Source organism: Phyllobates terribilis, unplaced genomic scaffold (genome assembly GCF_046119375.1).
Source record: "Phyllobates terribilis strain yellow unplaced genomic scaffold, ASM4611937v1 Scaffold_1__5_contigs__length_1240528914, whole genome shotgun sequence".
In the NCBI taxonomy this organism is placed as follows: Eukaryota; Metazoa; Chordata; class Amphibia; order Anura; family Dendrobatidae; genus Phyllobates; species Phyllobates terribilis.
In genome coordinates, this window is record NW_027362761.1 from 1,150,104,528 (window position 1) to 1,150,131,190 (window position 26,663).

Below are 26,663 nucleotides of genomic sequence, written 5' to 3' on the forward strand. Positions count from 1 at the left end.
TACATTTCTGTTTTTTTTCATTTTTTTTCAGTCAAGATGGGGTGCAGGGTGTACTTTAATGAGAAAAAAAATGAACTTTTCAGAATTTACCAAATGGCTGCAATGAAACAAAGAGTGAAAACATTTAAAGGGGTCTGAATACTTTCCGTACGCACTGTATATTTTCTCTTTATCCTGTTACTTCGTATTTCATCATTCCATTACTCGTCCCAATAATAGTCTCTTTATACTGTGGTGTTAGGATATGTCCGGTGCAGCCGCAACCTACACTATCCTGGATATATATATATAATATATTCGCCATATGTTGCTGACTGACGCATCCCCACCTCCGATCTATATGAACAGTACTATTGGGGCCACAACTGTGAGTGAAATTATTGAAAAATGGAAGCAAATTGGAAGTGCAGCAGCTCCGCCATGAAGTGGAGACCATGTAGTTATAGAGCTTGGGGTCACAGAGTGCTGAGGAGCACAAATGTCACCCACCACTGTCATTATAGAAGAGGTGGTCTTACATGCTCACTTCAGCTTCATTTACACAAGAGGCTTTGGTCCCCATGTTCTCGGGGTGAGTGGGGGGTCTCAGCAGCCAGACCCCATCAATCGTAAATTCTTCTTCTATCCTTAGATGACATGTTGTTTATGGGACAACCGAAAATAAGCAACGTGTGCATGAGACTTCAGGAATCTCATTCACTTTGCTGGAATCGGGAAAACCTTTAGGTTTTGTGACAAATCTGCTAAGAAAAAGAGGCGACAAATCTGCAATGTGTGCACTGGCCCTAAAGTGTTATTCCCAAGATAGATGATGATTTACTATCTTGGGAATAATTGTTTGAGCTCTTCCCGCCTTTGGACATATTGAGCAAGACATTAAATTTGGATGTATGAACTGTAAATTCATCAGTCCGGCAGCGCAGACTTTTAACCGGTTTAGGACCGCCCACTGTACATAAACGTCGGCGCTGCCTGGGCTCTGTGCAGCGCCGACGTTTAAAAACGGTGGGTGGTCCCGCAGCGCTCAGGACCCCCAGGGTCCTGCTAGCGCTGCGGTACCGGTTCAGAGCGATAACTCTGACATGTGGCATCATGGGGACCTGATTGGATCAGGTCCCCATGATGTTAACCTGTTCCTATCTTCTAGATGCCGCGATCCATAGCGATCGCGGCATTTAAAAGATAGGGACAGCCGGTGGTCGGCGATCGGGACCCCCCACATACCTGTCAGCGGCGGGGATCCCGGTGCTGTGACCTCTGACATCATCGAGACCTGATTGGCTCAGGTCTCGATGATGTCAGCGTCACACCAGCCAATCAGAGAGATCACCAGGGAAGTTTGTTTTAGCAACAAACTTTCCCGGGCGATCTGCCTGATAAATGCAGTTTCTCCTCTGATCTCAGTGAGAGAGCAGAGGAGAAACAGTGTGACAAGAGCTGTGTCAGCCTTGCCACTGTGAAAGTAAAAAAAAAAAAAAAATAAAAAAGAAAGTAAGAGTTAGGGTTAGTGAGTCTGTCAGATCAGTCCAGTCAGATCTGTCAGTCAGTCAGTCCTGTCAGATCAGTCCAGTCAGATCTGTCAGTCCAGTCAGATCTGTCAGTCCTGTCAGATCTGTCAGTCAGTCAGTCCTGTCAGATCTGTCAGTCAGTCAGTCCTGTCAGATCTGTCAGTCAGTCAGTCCTGTCAGATCTGTCAGTCAGTCCTGTCAGATCAGTCAGTCCTGTCAGATCTGTCAGTCAGTCCTGTCAGATCTGTCAGTCAGTCCTGTCAGATCTGTCAGTCCTGTCAGTCAGTCCTGTCAGATCTGTCAGTCAGTCCTGTCAGTCCTGTCAGATCTGTCAGTCCTGTCAGATCTGTCAGTCCTGTCAGTCAGTCCTGTCAGATCTGTCAGTCAGTCCTGTCAGTCTGTCAGTCCTGTCATATCTGTCAGTCCTGTCAGATCTGTCAGTCCTGTCAGATCTGTCAGTCCTGTCAGATCTGTCAGTCCTGTCAGTCAGTCCTGTCAGATCTGTCAGTCAGTCCTGTCAGTCCTGTCAGTCCTGTCAGATCTGTCAGTCCTGTCAGTCCTGTCAGATCTGTCAGTCAGTCAGTCCTGTCAGATCAGTCCTGTCAGATCAGTCCAGTCAGTCAGTCCTGTCAGATCAGTCCAGTCAGTCAGTCCTGTCAGATCAGTCCAGTCAGTCAGTCCTGTCAGATCAGTCCAGTCAGTCAGTCCTGTCAGATCAGTCCTGTCAGATCAGTCCTGTCAGATCAGTCCTGTCAGATCAGTCCAGTCAGTCAGTCCTGTCAGATCAGTCCAGTCAGTCAGTCCTGTCAGATCAGTCCAGTCAGTCAGTCCTGTCAGATCAGTCCAGTCAGTCAGTCAGTCCTGTCAGATCAGTCCAGTCAGTCAGTCCTGTCAGATCAGTCCTGTCAGATCAGTCCAGTCAGTCAGTCCTGTCAGATCAGTCCAGTCAGTCAGTCCTGTCAGATCAGTCCAGTCAGTCAGTCCTGTCAGATCAGTCCAGTCAGTCAGTCCTGTCAGATCAGTCCAGTCAGTCAGTCCTGTCAGATCAGTCCTGTCAGATCAGTCCAGTCAGTCAGTCCTGTCAGATCAGTCCAGTCAGTCAGTCCTGTCAGATCAGTCCAGTCAGTCAGTCCTGTCAGTCAGTCCTGTCAGTCCTGTCAGATCTGTCAGTCAGTCCTGTCAGTCTGTCAGTCCTGTCAGATCTGTCAGTCCTGTCAGATCTGTCAGTCCTGTCAGATCTGTCAGTCCTGTCAGATCTGTCAGTCCTGTCAGTCAGTCCTGTCAGATCTGTCAGTCAGTCCTGTCAGTCCTGTCAGTCCTGTCAGTCCTGTCAGATCTGTCAGTCCTGTCAGTCCTGTCAGATCTGTCAGTCAGTCAGTCCTGTCAGATCAGTCCTGTCAGATCAGTCCAGTCAGTCAGTCCTGTCAGATCAGTCCAGTCAGTCAGTCCTGTCAGATCAGTCCAGTCAGTCAGTCCTGTCAGATCAGTCCAGTCAGATCAGTCCTGTCAGATCAGTCCTGTCAGATCAGTCCTGTCAGATCAGTCCTGTCAGATCAGTCCAGTCAGTCAGTCCTGTCAGATCAGTCCAGTCAGTCAGTCCTGTCAGATCAGTCCAGTCAGTCAGTCCTGTCAGATCAGTCCAGTCAGTCAGTCCTGTCAGATCAGTCCTGTCAGATCAGTCCAGTCAGTCAGTCCTGTCAGATCAGTCCAGTCAGTCAGTCCTGTCAGATCAGTCCAGTCAGTCAGTCCTGTCAGATCAGTCCAGTCAGTCCTGTCAGATCAGTCCAGTCAGTCAGTCCTGTCAGATCAGTCCTGTCAGATCAGTCCAGTCAGTCCTGTCAGATCAGTCCAGTCAGTCCTGTCAGATCAGTCCAGTCAGTCAGTCCTGTCAGATCAGTCCAGTCAGTCAGTCCTGTCAGATCAGTCCAGTCAGTCAGTCCTGTCAGATCTGTCCAGTCAGTCAGTCCTGTCAGATCTGTCCAGTCAGTCAGTCCTGTCAGATCAGTCCTGTCAGATCAGTCCTGTCAGTCAGTCCTGTCAGATCAGTCCAGTCAGTCAGTCCTGTCAGATCAGTCCAGTCAGTCAGTCCTGTCAGATCAGTCCAGTCAGTCAGTCCTGTCAGATCAGTCCTGTCAGATCAGTCCTGTCAGATCAGTCCTGTCAGATCAGTCCAGTCAGTCAGTCCTGTCAGATCAGTCCAGTCAGTCAGTCCTGTCAGATCAGTCCAGTCAGTCAGTCCTGTCAGATCAGTCCAGTCAGTCAGTCCTGTCAGATCAGTCCTGTCAGATCAGTCCAGTCAGTCAGTCCTGTCAGATCAGTCCAGTCAGTCAGTCCTGTCAGATCAGTCCAGTCAGTCAGTCCTGTCAGATCAGTCCAGTCAGTCAGTCCTGTCAGATCAGTCCAGTCAGTCAGTCAGTCCTGTCAGATCTGTCCAGTCAGTCAGTCCTGTCAGATCAGTCCTGTCAGATCAGTCCTGTCAGATCAGTCCTGTCAGATCAGTCCTGTCAGATCAGTCCTGTCAGATCAGTCCAGTCAGTCCTGTCAGATCAGTCCAGTCAGTCCTGTCAGATCAGTCCAGTCAGTCAGTCCTGTCAGATCAGTCCAGTCAGTCAGTCCTGTCAGATCAGTCCAGTCAGTCAGTCCTGTCAGATCTGTCCAGTCAGTCAGTCCTGTCAGATCTGTCCAGTCAGTCAGTCCTGTCAGATCTGTCAGTCCTGTCACATCAGTCAGTCAGTCCTGTCAGATCAGTCCGGTCAGTCCAGTCCGGTCCCGTCCTTTCAGTCCGGTCCGTTCAGTCCAGTCAAAAAATCTAAAAATAAAATGGCCCGTCAGACTTATACTGCAGAAGAGGTGTATGCCCTGCTGTGTTCTGACACTGATGACAGCGCAATCTCAGATGGAGATATGGATTTTGAGGGCTTTAGTAGCGGCGACACTGAGAGCTCAGAAATGAGCAGTGATTCTGTTCCATCCTCAAGCCCAAGGACCAGTACAGCAATAGGGGCAAATAGCGCTACTGGATAAACGTCTCCAAATCAGGGAACACTGCCCAGTACAAGCGCTGTCCCTGCTACTAGTGAAATGGCGCACGCCAGTGTACAAGGGGCTTTGCCACATGATCTAGCATTTCCCAGATGGGAGGCTTCGGATTCGGCTGCTCCATTCAGCCCTGATTTCAACGCCACTCCTGGTATAAATGTGGAGGTGGAAGATTTTGGACCAATTCATTTTTTTAATTTGTTTGTTACAGACAGCTTGCTAGAGCATATTGTCGTGCAAACAAATTTATACGCGTCCCAATTCATAAGCCAGAATCCCCGTTCTTACTATGCTAGGGCAAATTTATGGACACCAACTAATGTCCCGGTAATAAAAAAATTTTTAGGACTTACATTTGCCATGGGGCTTGTTAAAAAACCGAGCATTCGATCCTACTGGTCCAACCACCCTGTTCAAGCCACCCCTATGTTTTCAGTCATTCTGCCTAGGACCCGTTATGAAATGCTCATGCGGTTTTGGCATTTTAACGACAATAGTCAATGCCTGCCCAGAAATGCCCCAGAACATGACAGGTTATATAAAATTAGACCCATCATTGAAAATTTGTCAGAAAAATTCTTAAGCCTCTACACCAAAACACAAAATATTTCTATAGACAAGTCCCTTGTAAAATTCAAAGGAAGACTGCACCTCAAGCAATTCCTCTGTTTAGACACCTCTGGGGCTCTCCAAATGCAACATGGCGTCCGCTATCCATTCCAGTCAAATTTCCATTCCAAAAGTCAAATGGCGCTCCTTACCTTCCAAGCCATGCCGTGCACCCAAACAGTGGCTTTGCACCACATATGGGGTATCAGCGTGCTCAGGAGAAATTGCACAACACATTTTGGGGTCCATTTTTTCTGGCTGCCCTTGTGAAAATTAAAAATTTGAGGCTAAAGTAGGAGTTTTGTGTTAAAAATGTGTTTTTTTATTTTCACACTTCAACATTATAAAATTCTGTGAAGCCCCTGGGGGTTCAAGGTGCTCACCACACATCTAGATAAGTTCCTTGAGGGGTCTAGTTTCCAAAATGGTGTCACTTGTTGGGGGTTTCCTCTGTTTAGACACCTCTGGGGCTCTCCAAATGCAACATGGCGTCCGCTATCCATTCCAGTCAAATTTCCATTCCAAAAGTCAAATGGCGCTCCTTACCTTCCAAGCCATGCCGTGCACCCAAACAGTGGCTTTGCACCACATATGGGGTATCAGCGTGCTCAGGAGAAATTACACAACACATTTTAGGGTCCATTTTTTCTGGCTGCCCTTGTGAAAATTAAAAATTTGAGGTTAAAGTAGCAGTTTTGTGAAAAAAAGTTAAATGTTCATTGTTTTCTTCCACATTCCAAAAATTCCTGTGAAGCACCTGAAGGGTTAATAAATTTCTTGAATGTGGTTTTGAGCACCTTGAGGGGTGCAGTTTTTAGAATGGTATCACTTTTGGGTATTTTCTGTCATAAAGGCCCCTCAAAGTCACTTCAAATATGATGTGGTCCCTAAAAAAAATGTTTTTGTAAATTTTGTTGTAAAAATGAGAAATCGCTGGTCAACTTTTAACCCTTATAGCTCCCTAACAAAAAAAATTTTGGTTCCAAAATTGTGCTGATGTGAAGTAGACATGTGGGAAACGTTATTTATTAACTATTTTGTGTGACATATCTCTCTGATTAAAGGGCATAAAAATTCAAAGTTTGAAAATTGCAAAATTTTCAAAATTTTCGCCAAATTTCCGATTTTTTCACAATCAAACGCAAGTGATATCGAAGAAATTTTACCACTATCATGAAGTACAATATGTCACAAAAAAACAATCTCAGAATCAGGGGGATCCGTTGAAGCGTTCCAGAGTAATTACCTCATAAAGTGACAGTGGTCCGAATTGAAAAAATTGGCCCGGTCACGAAGGCAAAAACAGGCTCTGACGCGAAGTGGTTAAGTTGACATTCAATTTCCTACAGACTCCGAAATAAAAAAAATGCAACTGTCTGCGGTCATTGTTGTGTCTGCTGCACTTGCTCTCACTGTCCAGCAGGTGGCGCGGTGGTACTATAAATGTGGATATGATTGGGTGACGCTTTGTCGTCCTCCATTATATTTCTCCTTCATGTTCAGCTATAGTCATGGCTGAAAGTGTTGGCACCCTTGAAATTATTCCAGAAAATGGAGTATTTTTCCCAGAATATTATTGCAATTACACATGTTTATTTCCTTTTTGCCTGTATTAAAGCAACACAAAAAACAGAAAAAAAGGCAAATTGGACGTACAGTAATGTTTTGTGTGAAATTACTGTATAGAACACATTTACTGGGCTGTAAAAATAATTATTTGTGTTCGAAATTTTGACATTTTTGCTTCTTTAGTGTTTCAATCGCCTGAAATAATATTGCGAGTTGTCATTGGTTTCGTTATTAAAGGGTTCCTCCGCACTGAACAAACCCTTGCTGTGAGAAGACTGTCTTGGCATTGGGGTAATCACAATCTATCAATCTCAAATCTGTGGGGAAAGCCAGGAAGTAAGTGTTCAGTCTCCCTGCAGCGCCTCCACAGGGGACATGAAGCATTGCAGAATTCTTGTTCAAGTCAATGGGATGTCTACGTAGTTCAGGACAGGAGCGGCCCTCCAGAGTGAGAGATGGTGATCCTGAATAGAGGACCCCCTGTATCTGAGTGGGAATCCCCCCATGATCTCTAGAATTGAGAATATGTAGCTAATATCCTGGGGATAGGTGATAGATAGCGTAATCCGTGGTGGTGTAGTGGGGTGGGGAGGACATGGGGGGACATCTACTATTTATTGATCACAACATAGAGAGTAATTCATTGCCATAACTTAGTATCTTATAGCATAACCTCTTGCTTTAATTCCTGCACCACACCGACAGGCCATTGAAGTCACTAAGGTATTCAAGACATCTGGAGGGATCTTGCTCCATTCCAATCTGCAAACAATTCATCTTTATTGCTACGGGCACGGGCCCCAACTCATCGCCCTAACTCATCCCAGAGGTGCTCTATAGGGTGTAAATCAGGTGATTGGCTCGGCCATTGCAACAGGCAGACATTTTTCTTTGCTAACCAATTTTTTGTGCTTAGGATCATTGTCTTGCTGGAATTTCCATCCCCTGCCTACTTTGGTTTTCCCATGTGGCAGCAATACATTCTCCAGTATATCCTTGCACATGGTAGCATTCATATTTCTGTTAATTCTGTGCAGAGGGCCAATGGCAGATGCAGAAAAGCAGCCCCAAACCATGACGTTGCTACCACCATGCTTCACTGTAGGTGTTTGGTACCTTATATCATTACGTTTTCCAATTGGGCGGTATATACAGTATAGTGCTTGCCATCACTACCAAACAGATTGAACTTGGATCCATGCGACCACAACACCTTATACTGATCTGTCTCTTTCTATTGGCTGTGTTCTTTGGCAAACTAAAGTTGGACCTTCCGGATCTTTGCAGAGATGAAAGTTTTCTTGACTGGGACTCGTGCATCCAACCCTACTGCTCTTAGCCGTCGCACCACAGTTTGCGACTCACTTTGACCCCATATTCTTCATGCATTTCGTGTGGAATCTGTACAGCACTTTTATGGACATCAGATATTGACTTTTTCTTAATAATGTGATCAGCTCTGGAGGAAGTTTTCCGTGGTCGTCCACTTCTAGGTTTGTCGGCTGTTCCAGAATCTTCTTTTTCTTTATTTAATATATGGGACACTTGACTCTGAGAACAGGTGAATTCCATAGCTCCTCTTTTTGGCGTTTGCCTGGCTTCACTCTCAGAATAATAAGCTTCCTGACATCTGGTGATACATTTGGCTTTGTCTTTGCCGTGTTTTACCCTAAAAACACACACATAACAAAAATGTAGGCAAAACTCGACTACCCATGACAAAATATGCAAAACATTTGGCCCAAAAAATGTTGAAAACTTACACATAACGGGATAAAACCATGTCAAACACAATTTTCGTCCTTATAGCTGACAGCCATTTGCTTCCGGTTTACTAAAATCACCAGGAAAATGGCCTCACAACAACCAGACAGAAGTCATCACACTTTAAAAGAAAAAAATGCAAAACTTATGCACTGTTGTTGCAGGAAAATCTTGATGGTGTGGAGAATAGTTGAATTTAGCTTGGATCTAAACTTTCATAAATGATTATACAGAGATTCTGACATGACTTTATTTTCAGTCTCCACCCAATAAGCCTGATTGATAACTCCTGCTCCTCCCTGCTGAGATCTCACACTGCTCAGTACACGCTGCAGCTGTCAGTCAGGCTGGGTGGGTGGAGCGGAGACTGAATACATTTGAACTCAGGAGTTCTTCCACTCGAAAGATGGACTCATCTTAATATCAGGATTATACAGACATGGATTCTCACTGTAAGCACTCCAATATCATCAGGTCTAAAAGATCAATTTAATAATGTGTACAGTTTGTATTCTGAAATCTGGTGACCGATGCTCCATTTTTTTGGCTGTTTTTTTTGTTTGTTTGTTTTTTACATTACTGTGATATGGTTCCATTTAAAAATGTTTGGGCTGTTTTGGCTTCTACAGCTGCTATGTATCACTGTACACAGCAGGCTGCAGAATGACTTACCAGTGAATCGCATGATCACCTTTATTCTACATCAAACTGTTAATATGTTCTATCTCCTCCACACTATCTCTATGATCCATTTTGAGTGAGCACTTAATGAGAATCAGGTTTTTGCTATAAAATCTGAAAGCAGCATGATGTAGGGGCAGAGACCCCGATTCCAGCGATGTGTCACTTACTGGGCTGTATTTTGCGGTTTCAATAAAATCAGTGTTTAATCAGCAACAAAGAAAACTGTGATTATATCACAACTGCTGCACCTATTAAATTAAGTGCCATATCGCTGGAATCAGGGTCTCTGTCTTAAGCTGTTGATTGATTAAATAACAAAACCTGCTGACAGATTTCATTTAAAGGGGTTGTTCAGGCTTGGGACTCATGTCTGCAGTCACTTTATTTAACTACAGATTTGTGAATCCTCACACTGCGTGCTATCAGGAGAAAAAGTTTTCGATTTGCATGCTTCCAGCCACATTCCGACTAGACATGTCCAGTCTCCCTCTGTTCACCTATATTGAGCGAAGCCGCGCACGTCTAGTCGGCATGTGACCGCATGTATGCAAAGCGCATACTTTGGTCACACGACCACCTGGTGCCGCCACCAGAGAATCCTGACAGTGCATGCTGTCATGTAGGGTGACTGAAGACATGAACCCCAAGCAGCGTTGGACGGCCGTTGCTGGACCCAAAATAGAGGGGAAGAGCACAGGAGGCTGAATACCTACTCTGCTTTAGTTATTTTAGAACGTTTAGGGTCCACTTTCCTGAAAGTGGAAAACCCCTTTAAGTATGGGAGCCATTTTTTTTCTTCCTGTACCAAGAGGCAATCATGTTACCACACACAAAAAAACAAAATACAGATTGAAATATGGACCATACTTGCCACTGTTTAATGGAGCCCCTGACCTGACTGGGTGGCATTTTGTGGTCACTGATGATAGATTTAATTAGTTTTTGTTTTTTTCTCTTTAGCCATGTGTCTAAATATTCCCGCATGACGGACAGTGAGCGCGACCAGATTGATCAGGATGCACAGACCTTCATGAGAGCCTGTTCTGACGCTATACATCAACTCCGAGCAGAAGGTGAGATCAGGTCTATAGATTGAAGATAATTTCTTTAGTTGCCATTTAATCCCTTAGATGCTGAAGTAAGTGGTGACTGCTGCGTCTAAGCTGTTAGACAGAGGGAGGGATCTCCCCCTGTCACACCATCGATGCTCCTGCAACTGCATCATGTGGCGCCGATGGCTCCTCTCTACAGCCTGAGGATTAAGTAATTCCCCTCAATATGCTTTGTATTTTTCTATTAAATAAACTTTTCAGAAAATAAAACTCTTCAAATTATTACAGACACCTTCGAAACAACATAGCATGACGTTTAATATGGTGACAAGGAATCTCCAAAAACTGTTGAAATTGCATTGTCCCCATTACCTTCTCTAAAGCAATGACAACTAATTAGTAAGTAAAGTGCAGCCCAAAACGTTACCGCTGAAAAATCTTCACTTGTGCCTCCAGAAATGTCTCAGATCTGATACTGGTGTGTCATAAAGGTAAAATTATTGATACTAATAGATGACAACACTTAAAAATAAAAGTCCTCCCTAGAAAGAAGAAGAAGATTAGAATTTGTTTTTTTGCTTTTGGAACACAGGAAACTTAATTTCCACATAAGTAATCACGCAATCTGATGATTGAAATAAATGTATAGTAGAATAGTAGATGCAACATTGTGGCACTGCCTCTGTCTCCTTGACGGGGCCCTGCCTCTGTCTCCTTGACGGGGCCCTGCCTCTGTCTCCTTGACGGGGCCCTGCCTCTGTCTCCTGGACGGGGCCCTGCCTCTGTCTCCTGGACGGGGCCCTGCCTCTGTCTCCTGGACGGGGCCCTGCCTCTGTCTCCTGGACGGGGCCCTGCCACCCTGACGGGGCACTGCGCCTGCCACCCTGACGGTGCCCTGCATCGCATCGATGTCGGTGAAGAGGCGGATGGCATTCCTATTCATCTATTTGACAATTCGGCCCACCTCTCTGACAACTACACGTGATGGAGCCCCATCCTCGAGACCATGGACGTGCCATAAATATGACGTGGGAACGCCTCTGTACATGTGATTTTTGAGACTGTTTTACGGAAACCCTGCAAAGAACACAAGGGTTAATTTCCTCTTCCATTTTCAGCTGGGAGACATAGGAAAGGTGAGAACCTTTTAAAGGGGTTGTTCAACATCATAGAGAGGGGTCCCCCAGCTCAGAGACTGAACTTCTTAGTATGATTGACTCCCGTTCTGGGGGACTGTGACAGCCCATGTATTTGGCTGTCATGTAATACTCCATTTCTCCTGCGGGGGTGCTGGTTGCTGAAACCAACGATCAGTTGATCACTTCAAAAATTGCTTTCTGAAAGGTTTGTCTCTGATAAATGGACTCTTTCTATCCTGACTCTGCATAGACATGTATTTCATGCCGTCACGGTAATAACCAGTCCTCGGCAGACACTTAACTTTGTCTTCCCCTGTATTTCTATTCCAGCTCTGAGTTTGATGAAAACAATTTCACACAGAGCAGTACAAGGGCATCCAGGCACGGAGGGTCGTACCAAGCAAATTTGGACTGTGTTTTGTGAACGGTTTTCCATAGTAATAAGCAGTTTGATCACAGCGATGCAGTGGCCGCACGTGTAATGCTCCGCCATGCGCTGTCCTATCTGTATTCCACTCATGTAGCTCCATAGCAATAAGAAAATACTGACTGATACACCACGCATCGTCTCAGACTACCATCATGGCCGCTGGACCAAAGTCCTGCAGTTCTTTTTGCTCATCTCTAGATTAGAATCTTTTTGACAGGATCTACATGGTGACTTTCCTCGTGACATGCAGTACTATCTAAGGCTATGTTCACACATGTTGGTTTTGTTTTACTTTGCTGATACTGCAAAACGCAGCTGAAAATTTCCATAAAAATCTGCAGCAAAAAAACGTTGAAAAACCCAACATGTGTGAACATAGCCTAAAATTTTTGGGCCAGTGTTGGAAAAAATGCTGCACTGTAAGACTTTTCAAAAATAGAAGTGTTGTTTTATTTTTTATCAATTAATTGAATTCTAAGTGAATGAACAGGAGAGAAATCTAAATCAAATCCATATTTAGTGTGACTGCCCTTTACCTTCAAAACATCATCAGTTCTTCTCGGTACACTCGCACGGAGTCAGGGATTTTGTAGCATTGTAGTCAGGTGTTTTGAGTAACCAATTATATCAAACAGGTCATAACGATCATCATTTTCATGTGTGGGTTGAAACACCGTCATTAACTGAAACAAAAACAGCTGTGTTGGAGGCTGAAAATTGGGTGACTATCAGATGAACTGCTACAATGGTGAGGTTTTGGAAGACCGCTTCATGTCATGGGTCATACACCATGGCAAGACTGAGCATAGCAACAGACGGAAGGTAGTTATACAGCATCCGCAAGGTGTCTCTCAGGCAATGATCGCAAAGCAGACTGGGGTTTCAGAATGTCTTGTTCAAGCTCTTTTGAAGAAGGACCAAGAAATAAGCAACACTGAGGACCATAGATGCAGTGGGCGGCCAAAAGAAACCGTGCGGCAGATGAAAGACGCATTGTGCTTACTTCCCTTTTAAAATTGGAAAATGTCCAGCAGTGCCATCAGCTCAGAACTGGCAGAAACCAGCGGGACTCCGCTACACCCATATACTATTTGGAGAAGTCTGGCCAGAAGTGGTCTTCATGGACAATTTATGGCCAAAAAACAGACTTTGAAAACATGAAGACATGAAAACAAGGCAGTGTGACGGAACTATGCATAAAAACATCGGAACTGTTGTACAGCAGGTGCTCTGGACTGATGAGTCAAAATGTGAAATATTTGGCTGAAACAAGGCAGTTTGTTCCCCAAAGAGCTGGAGAACGGCACAATAATGAGTGTCTGCAAGCAACAGTGAAGCATGGTGGAGGGCCCTGGCAAGTTTGGGGCTGCATTTCAGTAAATTGAGTTGGGAATTTGGACAGGATTAATGCTGAGAAATACAGGCAGGTACTTCTCCATCATGTATTAGAATCAGGGAGGCGTCTGATTGGCTCCAAATTTATTCTGCAGCAGGACAATGACCCTAAACATCCAGCCAATGTCATTAAGAACTATCCTCAACATAAAGAGGAACAAGGAGTCCTGGAAGTGATGATCCGGCCCCACAGAACTCTGGTCCCAACATGGAGTCTGTTTGGGCTTACGTGAAGAGACTAAAGGATTTACAGAATCCTCATACACAGAAGATCTGTGGTTAGTTCTCCAAGATGTCTGGAACAACATCAATGATGACTACCTTCAAAAACTGTGCAAGTGTATCTAGAATAATTGGTGCTGGTTTGCAGGAAATGTGGTCACACTTTGATTTTTTTCATTCATTTTAATTTCTTTACTTGATAAACTATTAACAATTCAATTTTTTTAATACCTTCTTACGTTGCAGCATTTTTTCCCACGCATGCCTAAAACTTTAGCACAGTTTTGTACTTTGTACGGAAAAATAACAAACGTGAATGTGGTTGTATTGCAACTAATCTAACTCTTTTGGACATGCGGCTTTGTCCCCTTTCTGTTCATTTTGGTGCAGAGTCGCAGCATTTTTTTTTTTTAGCCATGTGTTTGTGTAGCCTTAGTCTTGGAGATCAGCAGAGGTCCAAACTTATTAAAGCCTGCCATTTTATATGGTGGTCTAAGTAAGAAGCCTTCTATGTGCCTAAGTGATTAATTATAAAATAGGTGTTGCTTTGGCGGCCGGCGTAGATTAGAGCTATAATTTCTGGCCTCAATTATAGTAAATTTGACACACTTATTGAGATTCACCAATTTTTTTTTAAAAAAAGTGACATGAGCGGGGAAAAATAAAGTAGAAAATGTTTGCGCAAATATCTCATGTGCCATCATTTTTAACTTGCAAATGCCAGAAAACTTGCATTTGTGGGAATGACATTTTCGCCCTTAGATACTACTGATATGGTCATTCTCTTTAAAATATTAGGTTGGATTTCCATTACCAAATTTACATTTTTTTTTTCCATTCCTATGGCAGGAAAAAGAATGCAACCCAGATATCTACAGATGGTGATTAATTTTTCTAGCGCACATCAGAGACGTTGCATTCATTTTGCCATAGGGCAGGCATAATAAGACTGATAATTAGGACTGCTAACGTGGAATAATTTCTCGAAATTTCGACCCATCTGAGGCTATTAGCAGTAATGCAATGTGCTGCCATTAGTAATCACTCATAGAAAAATATTACAATTTGAGAGTCCTCAGTGGTTGATACCTTTTTAATGGCTAACTAAAAAGATGGTAACAAATTGCAAGCTTTCGAGACCTCTCCAGCCTCTTCATCAGACATAGAATAATACAAACTCTGAAGATTCACTCCTCAGACCTGTGGGGTCATCACAATCAGGGACCAGACTTCAATCACAGGACAATAAAACTTTCCTACTCCTTATCTATGAACCGTTCCGATATTTACAGCCACAACTCTTTCTCCCCCCTCCCATACTCACTCATAGTTCTGCTTCACGTCACTTGTCTCATCTATTGCATTATTCTTGTGCCCTTCTATGTATAAATATGTGATTCTTCAGATTGTGTTATCCTATGCCTGATGAAGAGGCCGGAGTAGTCTCGAAAGCTACCAGGGACCAGACTTCAATCACAGGACAATAAAACTTTCCCACTCCTTATCTATGAACCATTCCGATATTTACAGCCACAACTTTCTCCCCCCTCCCATACTCACTCATAGTCCTGCTTCGTCACTTGTCTCATCTATTGCATTATTCTTCTGCCCTTCTATGTATAAATATGTGATTCTTCAGATTGTGTTATCCTATCCTGATGAAGAGGCCGGAGTAGTCTCGAAAGCTTGTAATTTGTTTTTAGTCTTTTCAGTTAGCCATTAAAAGGTATCAACCACTGAGGACTCTAAAATCTTAATATTTTTCTATCTACTGGCTAACACAGTACAAAAATATATCTTTTTCCTAATCACTCATAAGATTTCTGTCATTCAGAACGGATAATGTGCCTACATAGTATGTCTCCCTGCGATACTGCTGGGGTCCAGACATGGACCATCCCTTACAAATACAATATCTCGTAACCCCATAAATATGGGTTATGCCACAGAAAGGCTACCTCTCCTGCTCGCAAAATTAGACCTCCCCCAAAAAATTCTGATCCTGAACTTGATGTGGACACAAAAACGTGAGATAAATCTATGGACTTTTATCTTTTTTTCTGCAGCCTGTAAGGAGACCATCTCTACCCAAGTCAAGGAACACCGACTGACCGTCCTGGACTTCATTGAAGACTATTTAAAAAGTAGGATCATTCATCAGACAACTTTTTTTAAAGTCGTCGTTAAAAGGGTTGTGCATCAATTATATATTTATATCTTTGCGTGCTTACTATTGAATTGTATACAAGTTTCATTATCAAATGACCTCCGATGTCCGCTGTCAACGTAGCCACTGTCCTGGGAGCTGCATTACCGGCTGAGGCATCAAATAGGCTTTCCTGTATCGGCATATGCTAGTGATGTACATGACGGGAATTGGCCTCTTCTTAAAAGCTGACCCAGCCCCATTCTTCGTCTGTGCGACAGCCACGACAGAGAAGGTGCTGGATTACCTATTGACATGAGCAGTCAGCCAGCCCCCTTCAGGTGGAGGAAGCTCCTCCTGTGTCTCATCCAAGCCTTTAGTGCTGCCGTCAGGACCAACACTGATAGTAGGACGTTAGTAGATATTTGATAATGACAGTATGTGAGAAAGTTGTGTAAAAATCCAATATAAAACATACTCCATAATATATGGAGAAAAGTATTGGGACACACGTCTTGATTGTTGAGTTTGAGTTGAGGTTTTCTATTCATTCCTATTGCCCCTGGTGTGTAGCATCCGGCCCCTCTGTGCTGTCTACCTTTGGTAATGTGACACAATGGCTGGTGGTAAAGAGCTCCCTAATGTCATCGGTGTAACAAGTCCGTTCATGACATTTCTTCCTTCCTAAATCTTCCTCCATCAACTGTGAATGATATTATTGAGAAGTGGAAGGAACCCGCAGCAACTGGAGATCATGTAATGTTACAGAGCGGGGGGCTGAGTGCTGATGAGCAGAGGGCAGAAAAGTCACCAACGCTCTGCTGACTGCATAACTGCAGAGTCCAGACCTCCTCTGGTATTAACATCAGCACAGACACTGCGCTCCCCTCTGAGAGCTTCATGGCCGAGTAGCTGCATGCAGCCTTACATCACCAAGCACAATGCTGAGCATCAGATGGAGTAGTGTAAAGCTGCAATCACTAAACTCTGGAGTAAATGTGTTCTGTGCAGTGACGGATCACACTTCTCTATCTGGCGACTCATGGAGGAGCCTTGGTTTGGTGAACACCAAGAGAACATTACCATCCTGACTGCATTGTGCCTGCTGTACAGTTCGGCGGAGGAGGGATAATACTATAGGCTTGTGTTCAGGGGTCGGCCTCGGCACCTTAGTTTCAGTGCAAGGAAATCTTAATGCTCCAGCACAAAACTTATTGGACTTATTGTACCTTCCAACTTTGTGGGAGCAGTTTGGGGAAGACCCTTTTTTGTTCCCTATGACTGTGCCCAGTGCACAAGGTCCATACAGACATGGTTGGGGGGCAAGAACATGACCAGCCGCACAGAGTTTCGATTCCATCAAACACCTTTGGGGTGAACTAGAACGGAGATTGTGAGTTATTATTTGTGGATGTAAAATGGGAGACGAGAAGCCCCTGTAGGTGTAATGTGTGGGGGTCCCGATACTTTTGTCCATGTAGTGTATTTTTATATAGGCCGGTTAGGGGAAGGTTTCTCCAGATGGACTGGTTTACTGGGCGCTCACAGATGCACAAATCTATAGGAGATACATTTCTGTCCATTTGTTGCTTCTTTACAAACGTTTCATGGTGATCTAATCTTGAGATCGCGCTTTTCTGTTTCTGCACAGGAGTGTGTAAACTGTACTCCGAGCAGCGAGCCATCCGCGTGAAACGCGTGGTTGACAAGAAAAGATTGTGAGTATCGAAGATGGTAAATGTTTGCAGCCACAACATTTAAACGTAACATGAAGAATCGTACTTATCCCTCACAATGACATCTAGCGCGGCATGAGATGTATTAGGCAGCAAGCGAACAGTCATTTCATGTGTTGAAAGCAGGAAAAAAAAACGGGCAACTTTGGGGTCCAAATTGTGATGACTAGATGATTTGGGTCAGCACATCTCCAAAATGGAAGGTTTTGTAGGGTGTTGCCAGTATGTAATGGTTAGTATCCACCAAAAGTGGTTCAAGGAAGGTCAAACGGTGAATCTGCAACCGGGTCACCGACCCCGAGGATCACTAATGCGCTACTGTGGAGCAAAGTCCTGAAAATGTAACGCTGGCTGTGATGCAGAGGAGCAGGAGCGCAGCACCTCTTGCCTTGTGTGGGGCTGAGTAGCTGCATGTCGGTCACAGTGTCCATGCTGCGCCGCCGACAGGACCATAAGGATCTGCTGCTAACATTTGGGTGCCAGATCTCACAGGATCCCTTTTTATAGGTCTTTTTGAATTTTTTTTCAATTCACACACTTGTCACAAAGCCTAATACTAATGTCCTTAGGCTTAAATGAGCGTAAGTACTCATTACTTGAGTTTGCCTAGGGTGCTCGGGTATGCATCAAGTATCGCGGGTGCTCAAGTGACATGCTCGAGTCCCCACAGACACGTTTCATGGCTGTTTGCCACAAAACATGTGGGAATTGCCCGTGTTTGTTAGGTAATCCCTGCATGTTTTGTGGCTGTCTAACTCCTTTGTACAAAAGGCTTTTCAGCAGTCTCCTTGTCATCACAGACAGGGTTACATTAAAAGGTAAGAGCTCTACATACAGGATCCACCAAAGGTTATTTTGACGGGAGGAGAAGAAGCTGATCACCTGTTATTAATAGTTGATGTCACAGCTCAGCTTCTTCTCCTCCCTGCAAAATAACCTTTGTCCAAACACTTCATTCTTGTACACTAATAATTAGGATCTGAGCTATTCTGTAGCTGCAGATGTCCATGTGAAGAACAGAAAATCTAACTCTAATATTCGCTTTAGTTGCCTGTACGTATGCAATTTTTTTTTTTTTCATATAGATTCAAATACTAAAAATAAAAAAAATAAACGTTTAAAGGTGTTGTCTACTACTTGGACAACCTCTTCTCAATTACTATATTTCCCCATGTAAAATAAAACCAGCCTGTTTTCCCCGCCAGTGCCGGCACCGGGGCTCACTTGACACTTATGCAGGGCTGACATGACATAACGTCACGGAAGACTCGGCTCTGTCATTGCTGGAACGGCTCCGGCAGCGGAGGGAAGTAAAGGCAATTTTTTTTTTAACATGGGGAGTATAGTGATTCAGAAGTCCGTTCTGCGATCTTGATACATAGATGTCTGAATTCGTCCTACACTTGTGCCCTCTGCTTCACGCAACATTTTTTTTTTTCCTACAAAAACCGGACTTGTATTGTCCCGAGAAACCCTGTGACATCATTTTTACGATGTGTTTTAGGGGATATGATTCCCTCTCTGCCATACTTATGGCCATTAATATCGGCTTTTAGCGTTTCTTATAATGTTTCAGATAGAAACAAAGTAAACCTCTTATCTCTCCTTGCTACAATACGCTCACCAGACCATGTCGGTGTAAAATAACACATAAAAGATATATATATATTTTTTCTTTAAATAAATGGATATATATTTAACATGAAAAAGATTAGATGAAATCTGTCTTCCGCCATTTCCCCGCCGGGTATAAGAGAAGGCCTAATGTGATAATTAGGAAGGCTTTTATCACGGTAATAGATTTCCTTTGTGCTCGCGCATCACGGCCAGTTTGTTCCTTTTCAATTAAAAACTATTATGTTCCATAAGTGAGATAATAACAATGGGAACGTGCGATCGGAGCTTTCATGGCAAAGTCAATTATTTCCTAGGCTAAATAAACGTGATAATGGAAATCTTTCACTGTCGGGCACAGCTCTGCCAACTTGCCTGGTGATTAAAAAAAGATGTGCATAAAGTTTCACGTTAATAACCTTTATAAAATATGACTTGTGCTTACATAGCTCCCCGTCATGTATTATTAGTACGCTGTGATGACCGGATTACAAAATGCACTGGGAAGGGTTAATGCAAAGCGCATTATTCAGTTCTAAAATTAGAGGGTCCTTAGCCGACATCTGACGTAATGCTACAGGTATAGGCGACTGCTCAGGAACTAGACTCTTTTAAGACATGATGGATGCCGGCCGTGCTACTCAGCCAGCACCTGACTCTTAACAGCAGCGATCGGAGCTCCAGTCGATGCTATTTATCCTGTTGTTGCATTCAAGCTACGACTTGCCTACTTTGGAAACATCAAAAGAGAAGGACATCATGGTCAGAAGAATAGAGGGAACAAGGTAAAGAGAAAGTATCAAGCTATCGAGTTGCTGGTCTATCAAGATAACGGTGGAGAAGACCCTGGTGGACCTATCTAGGCTTGCACAAGATCGATCTTTCTACAGAGTGTTCATCCATCTAGTCGCCATGGCTCGAAATCAAGCTCAAGGCCATTAATAATAATAAATTCTGGCAGCACACAGTTTCTGGCGCCTATCGTCCAATCTCCTCTCCCTGTGACTTGCCTACTCTGGACACATCATACGAAGGTAGCAGTCACTGAAGAAGGACATCATGGTCAGAAGAATATAAGGAACACGGTGAAGAGGAAGACCAGCAACCCGATGGCGTGATACTATTAAGATAACGGTGGAGAACACCCTGGTGGACCTATCTAGGCTTGCACAAGATCGATCTTCCTACAAGAGCGTTCATCTATCAAGTCGCCATGGCTTGAGACCGAGCTGAAGGCTGTTATTATTATTATTATTATTAAATTCTGGCAGCACACCACTTCTGGCACCCATCATCTATTATCCTCTCCCCGCGACTTGATCACCGGATGCCGATAAGTTGTCTTGGGCCTGCTGAAGGTCACAGTCGCCATTTTCTTGGTAATTCTATACTGTAGTACTGCAGTATACAGAACAAGCGATCCAACACTTTCTGGACACCTAAAAAAAAAAAGTAAATATATAAAAAAATATATATAAAGTTTGATGTAAATATATATATATATATATATTTATATATTTAAATCTATAAAGTTTGACACTCCTCTCTCCTTTTTCCCAGTTAAAAACAAAAAAGAACATTTCACCTTGTAACTAAAATAACAAAATATATAATGAATTAACTCATTCAGTAAACACCGTAAAGAAGAAAAAAAATCAAAATGCCAAACTTGCCGATTTTCAATCAATGCATAAAGTGCAGTAAAATTTCCATCCGATCATCATACCTACCCCAAAATGATACCGATAAAAACTACAGCTTGCCACTCAAAAACAAGCCTTCACAAAGCTCCGTAAACCGAAAAATAAGCGTTGAAGAATTCAGAAAAATAAGGACATTAAGAAAACCTTTTTTTATTATTATTACTTTGCAAAATTCTGAATTATTTTTAGTTTTTGAAATCTAAAATTACACAAGTTTGTTATTCCCGTAATCGCACAAGTCTGAAAAAAATGAGAACAATCAACCTCGTAAAATAAAACCCAGAAAGTAATGTTAAGTTGTTTGTTTTTTTTCACCATTTCATCCCTTTTTGGATTTTTTTTTCCCATTTTTCAGAAACCCAATTCATTTTAATGATATAATATTATGCAAAACTACAACTTGTCTTGCAAAACATAAGTGGCTATTTTGATGGAACAGTAGAAAAGTTATGGTCCTTTGAAAAAAAAAAAAAAAAAAAGGACTGAAAAATAACTAAGTCACAATAAAAAGAAAATAAAAAATATCACCCAGTGATGAAGAAGTTTGAGATGTCAGATTAGCAAACCTTCTGATGGCCAATGAAAAATTCATAAAGATTTATTTTTTAAAAATTATATTTATTAAAATGTTATACAGTATGAGAAAAACAGGGCTGCTTTAAAGGGCTTGTCCTTTGTTCATTGGTAATTATTTTATTATTATTTAGTATTTTTGTTTTATTTTATTATTATTATTATTATTTATGATATCATGATAATGCATTTAGTATGGTGCCACCTGGTGTGTAAGGTATGTAGCTGTGAGTTTCTCTACCTAATGAGCTGGTGGACACACATGCTCAGTCGGTTTTTTGCATAGTGATCCTCTGTCACTTCAGACCCACCAATAGAAATGGCTGTCTGTCCTGCTTGTCAGGGAAGAAGTAGCATCTGCAGTTCCATGGCAATAAAGCTGAGAAAACTCGTTCTGTAGGGGAAGTAAGAAGTGACAATAGTGTCGGCTGCCAGAGTGGGGAGGATCCTCTTTCTGTAGGGGAAGCTAGAAGTGACAATAGTGTCGGCTGCCAGAGTGGGGAGGATCCTCCTTCTGTAGGGGAAGCTAGAAGTGACAATAGTGTCGGCTGCCAGAGTGGGGAGGATCCTCCTTCTGTAGGGGAAGCTAGAAGTGACAATAGTGTCGGCTGCCAGAGTGGGGAGGATCCTCCTTCTGTAGGGGAAGCTAGAAGTGACAATAGTGTCGGCTGCCAGAGTGGGGAGGATCCTCCTTCTGTAGGGGAAGCTAGAAGTGACAATAGTGTCGGCTGCCAGAGTGGGGAGGATCCTCCTTCTGTAGGGGAAGCTAGAAGTGACAATAGTGTCGGCTGCCAGAGTGGGGAGGATCCTCATTCTGTAGGGGAAGCTAGAAGTGACAATAGTGTTGGCTGCCAGAAAGGTAAGGATAGTGATTAGACTAAAGAAAAGCCACCAGCAGCACCAAAGAGGGACACGAAAAGTGATTTAAACATTTTTTTTTTTATCGAAACACTGTAAATGACTATAAAACAGCTATTAGCTTTCCTTTTACCCTTTTCCCCTCTCATTATGACCCTTTGAATTCTGTTTGGGGCACTTGGCCGTCTGTAACATTAAATCTGAGCAGACAATTTACGTGTTGGAAATGTAGAAAGCTTCGCTCGCCATATGGAAATTTCTGCAGTCATTTATGGCCTCTATTTTGGTGACTACCTTGTATTTGTCTTTGTTGGAGTAGATCCCGTTTGGAACCAGAACAAGTCCACCAGATGAAGACCTCACTCTCGGCAGAGGCTATCACACTGCCAAGTTCTGAGGCAAAGGAAGAAGGAAAGTCCGGTGGTGAAGAAACTACAGGTGAGGACCTCGGCGTACTAATATTGGTCTCTGACAGTAAAATGTACTCGCTTATCAGGGACAGTGGGAAAAATGTTTGCTTGAGATGGATCCATCCCAACTTTTTTCTTCATTTTGATTTTGGGTCTAATATTCTGTAAATTCATCCTGTAATACAGGGCCTGTCCAGAATGGAGATTTTGATGATCTATCCTGAGGATTAGGTCGGTGGGGCGCTGACTCTGCACCCCCACTAATCAGCTGATTCCGGCACCCTCGTCAGCCGGAGATAGACAGTGTATAGGTCAGGTCCATACAGTATGAATGTGCCTTTTTGGATACTGTAGCTACCATTTACTTCAGTAGGAACTGAGCTGCAGTACCCGAGAGCGGCCTTTTAGAGTGTACGGAGCCCGGTCTCGGTGCCCTGTGTACTACATGGCCAGTCCTAAGTTAAGGTCATCGATATCGAAGTCCTGGACAACCCTGCTAAAGGCAATGTCGAGTGAGTTTTTTTCCTTTTTTTATAACCCCTTACATAAGCCGTCAGTACAGTGTGCTTTACAATAATTACCTGTCGCTGACTTCTGCCGTTTTGAGCACTGTTTCGTTGACGTTGAAGACAGATGCAATGAGCTGTCTAGGATCCCGAAATTACCTGACTGGTACCTGTATGCAGTAAGCTCTTAATCTCCCCCTAGTGGTGGCCACAGGCAGAGAGAATTTTATCATTGAATGCTATAGCTATGCAAAGTGCAGTAGGGGATTTGGAGCTCTGTATCAGAAAACATATAATCCAAACCCGATGAGTATTGGCTACACCGGCGCAGCTTTTAGTCTGTTTTCCAGCTCTGTAGATTTTGCTCAGGTGCTGCCGGAACCCAGAATAATCTCTATTCTGTCCCCATGGCCTGTGGCTGTAAATATGGCTCTGTGAGACGGGGTCTCTCCGCCTGTACTTACAATAGCGATGGTCGCAGATATTTTAACTCGGCTGCTAGCAGGCACGTTGTGAAGAATTCAGAAGAGACTTTGTTTTCTTTAAGAACTTTTGTTCAATGCATACATAGCAGCAGGTAAAAAAGACTTTTCTCTGACAGACTGAGAGCACATGAGCTTCTATATGGTCAAGATGGAGAATGAGGGGAAGCAGGAAGAAGAAAGAGATTAGTTACATCTCAGCCAACAGAGGGAGACCGGAAGAGAGAAGGGACAAACTTCAAGGAAAGTGAACCATGCAGCTATGCAATAAACAGCAGTACATAGCAACTTTAAAAATCCAAAATAGTCTGTAAATGTTCCAATTATGGGAGATAACAATCTCCTTATTATTTCTATGTCTCCCTCGCTGCAGTATTCGGTGCATCCTGTAATATTGAATTTATGGGGCCTGATTGTCGGCCCTCGTCGTGTACAGATGTAGCAGAGCTGAGTTTGCAATAAGTCTTTATGGCTACTTATGGGTTTCTCCATAGGTAATATTCCACACGTTCCTTCTGCTCTGATTTGTCACGTTGCAAATAAAGAATCAGTTAGTTAGAAAATTCTATCCCTGATGTATAATTAGATAAAGGAAGACCCCAACCATGAATGGGGAGAATATGCAAGGACCAGTATAACACACGTGCTCTTCTTGTTACAGACAGGCCCGTGGCTGATGCACAGAGCACCCCGGGGTTTTGGGATGATGGTCGGGGAGAAGATGAGTTATCCCCAGAGGAGATTCAGATGGTAAGACCACATCAAGGGTATTCTCTGAAAATGGCATATAGTCCAGTTTTCTATATCCCATAGGTGTTGAGCAAGTCTTTTCTCTAATAATGCCTAGTGATGAAATTATTCCTGCTTTTTTTTTTCTTCTTCCGGACCATTTCATTAGTGCATTTGTGCCTGTTTTTTTTTGTTGTTGTTTTTTGTTGTATTTTTTAGATCTGCACTAAATTCATCTTTTCAGTAGATTTTTTTTTAAGTCCATTTATATGTACACCCCCCCCCCCCTGGAGTGATTCTATGTACGCTAGAATATATTTTTTGCTCAAGGTGCAACCTTTTGTTAAAAGAAAGTAAAAAAAAATGGTTCGATACTGATGAAAAGATCATCTTTGACTTTGTTCAAAATTCATAAACCGCGTACACTGTTTTCATGAATTTGGTGCAAAAATAGAAATGACGGCAATAGTGATGAGTGAGCACTAAAATGCTCGGGTACTCGTTGTTCAAGTCGAGCAAATTGGAATACTCGGGTGTTCGGTCCGAGTAACGAGCCCAATGTAAGTCTCGAGCATTTTTCAAGCGGCTCCCCCCGGTGGTCTGCAGAGGGCCTAAAAATTGCCCAAATCGATGGGAACAGTGCTCAACGAACGAACGAACTATGACCTCTGCCGCCAGCGTTTTCAGATGGGAATTTTTCTAATAGTTCCGCAACAAGGGCCTTCAGGAACTGCTCATTTTTATAGACCTGTCCGCCTCAGGAATAAGAGATAGAAAGTTCTCCTTGTAGCTTGGGTCTAGAAGTGTCACCTACCAGTAATGACTTTCACCCAAAATTTTGAGAACGCGAGGGTCACGGTAAAGGCAGCATAACATAAACTCAACCATGTGTGCCAGACTACTAACAGGCAAGACTTCTGTGTCCTCACCAAGAGGATGACTGACCATGGTCTCCTCCTCCTCTTTGTCCTCAGGCCATCCACGCTGAACAGACGGTATGACAGCTGTGCAGGTAGTAACGTCTATAGCGCATGAAACTAGCTCCTGTTCTTCCTCCTCCTCCTCTTCCTCATTGTCACCCAATCAACGTTGGGATGAGATGAGGCTGGGCTGTGTGTAATCACCCTCTATGGTTCCTTGCTCCATCTCATCGTGCTCTGCCTGCAATGCATCCTCTTTGATTGTGAGCAGAGAGAGTTTCAGAAGACAGAGAAGCGGGATGGTGACGCAAATTGTGGTGTCATCGCTGCTCACCATCTTGGTGGAGTCCTCAAAGTTTTGGAGGATGATACATATGTTTGACATCCATGTCCACTCCTGAGGTCTTATTTGTGGAGTCTAAACTGAATACCGATGGTCTTGTTGATGCTGGTAGTCAACAACTGCCCTCTTCTGCTCACAAATCCTTCCCAACATCTGCAATGTAGAGTTCCAACGCGTGGGGACATCATACACCAGTCGGTGAGCCGGAAGCTGCAAACGCTGCTGAAGCACGGCAAGGGCGGCGGAAGCTGTAGCTGACTTTCTAAAATGGGCACACAGGTGGCGTACTTTGACAAGCAGATCCAGCATCTCCGGGTGGGTTTTGAGAAAGCGCTGAACCACGAGGTTAATCACATGAGCCAGGTATGGTACATGTGTGAGCTAGCCTCACCTCAGATCCGCCACCAGGTTCCGGCCATTATCACACACGACCATGCCTAGCTGTAGGTTCATCGGTGTGAGCCACAGATCTGCCTGCTCTTTCAGAGCTGTCCACAACTCTTCAGCATTGTGTGGTTTGTCACCTAAGCATATTAGCTTCAGCACAGCCTGTTGCCGCTTGGCTGAGGCAATGCTGCAGTGCTTCCAGATTGTGACTGATGTGGTCATTTCGGAAATGGAGGCTGAAGCGGAGGAGGAGGATGAGGTGCAGGAGCTGTAGACTGTGGGGGCAACCCTGATTGACCTAGGGCCCGCAATCCTCAGCGTCGGGAGGATGTGTTCCTTCCAAAGGTCCGACTGGGTCCCGGCTTCCACTATGTTAACCCAGTGTACCATCATCGAGATGTACCGTCCCTGCCCACAAGCACTTGTCCACGTGTCCGTGGTTAGGTAGACTTTCCCTGTAACTGCCTTGTTGAGGGCACGGCTTATGTTGTGGGACGCATTTTTTTGTAATGCGGGGACCGCACGCCAGGAAAAATAGTGGCTACTGGGGACCGTGTACCGACAGACGGCCGCCGCCATCAGGATGCGGAAAGCAGTCACGAAATGTGGGAATTTAGTAGTGTGGCCTGTGCGGCGTTGGCTGCATATTTGCCCTTGTGTTCCAAGGACCGGTGTATGGACAACTGAATGCTGCTCATGGACAAGGAGCATGAGTGCTAGCTGATGGTGCTAGTTGAGAGTGTGCAATGACAGGTGCAGGGCAGGAGGCATCTTCGCATGCGCCATGGACAGGGGATTGGCTTGCATGCACAACAGCAGAAGAAGCAGTGGTGTCATCCACAGAC

The 26,663-nt window shown here is 43.8% G+C and overlaps 1 protein-coding gene across 1 annotated transcript in view; it reads left to right on the forward strand.

Annotated features, from left to right (window-relative positions):
• STX18 (syntaxin 18) overlaps window positions 1-26,663 on the forward strand; it is a 193,669-nt gene that overhangs the window by 102,273 nt on the left and 64,733 nt on the right. The window contains exons 3-7 of the mRNA XM_073648398.1: window positions 10,134-10,246; window positions 15,478-15,555; window positions 17,209-17,275; window positions 22,361-22,479; window positions 24,101-24,189. Coding sequence (XP_073504499.1) covers window positions 10,134-10,246; window positions 15,478-15,555; window positions 17,209-17,275; window positions 22,361-22,479; window positions 24,101-24,189 — 466 coding nt within the window. The remainder of the gene's footprint in view (window positions 1-10,133; window positions 10,247-15,477; window positions 15,556-17,208; window positions 17,276-22,360; window positions 22,480-24,100; window positions 24,190-26,663) is intronic.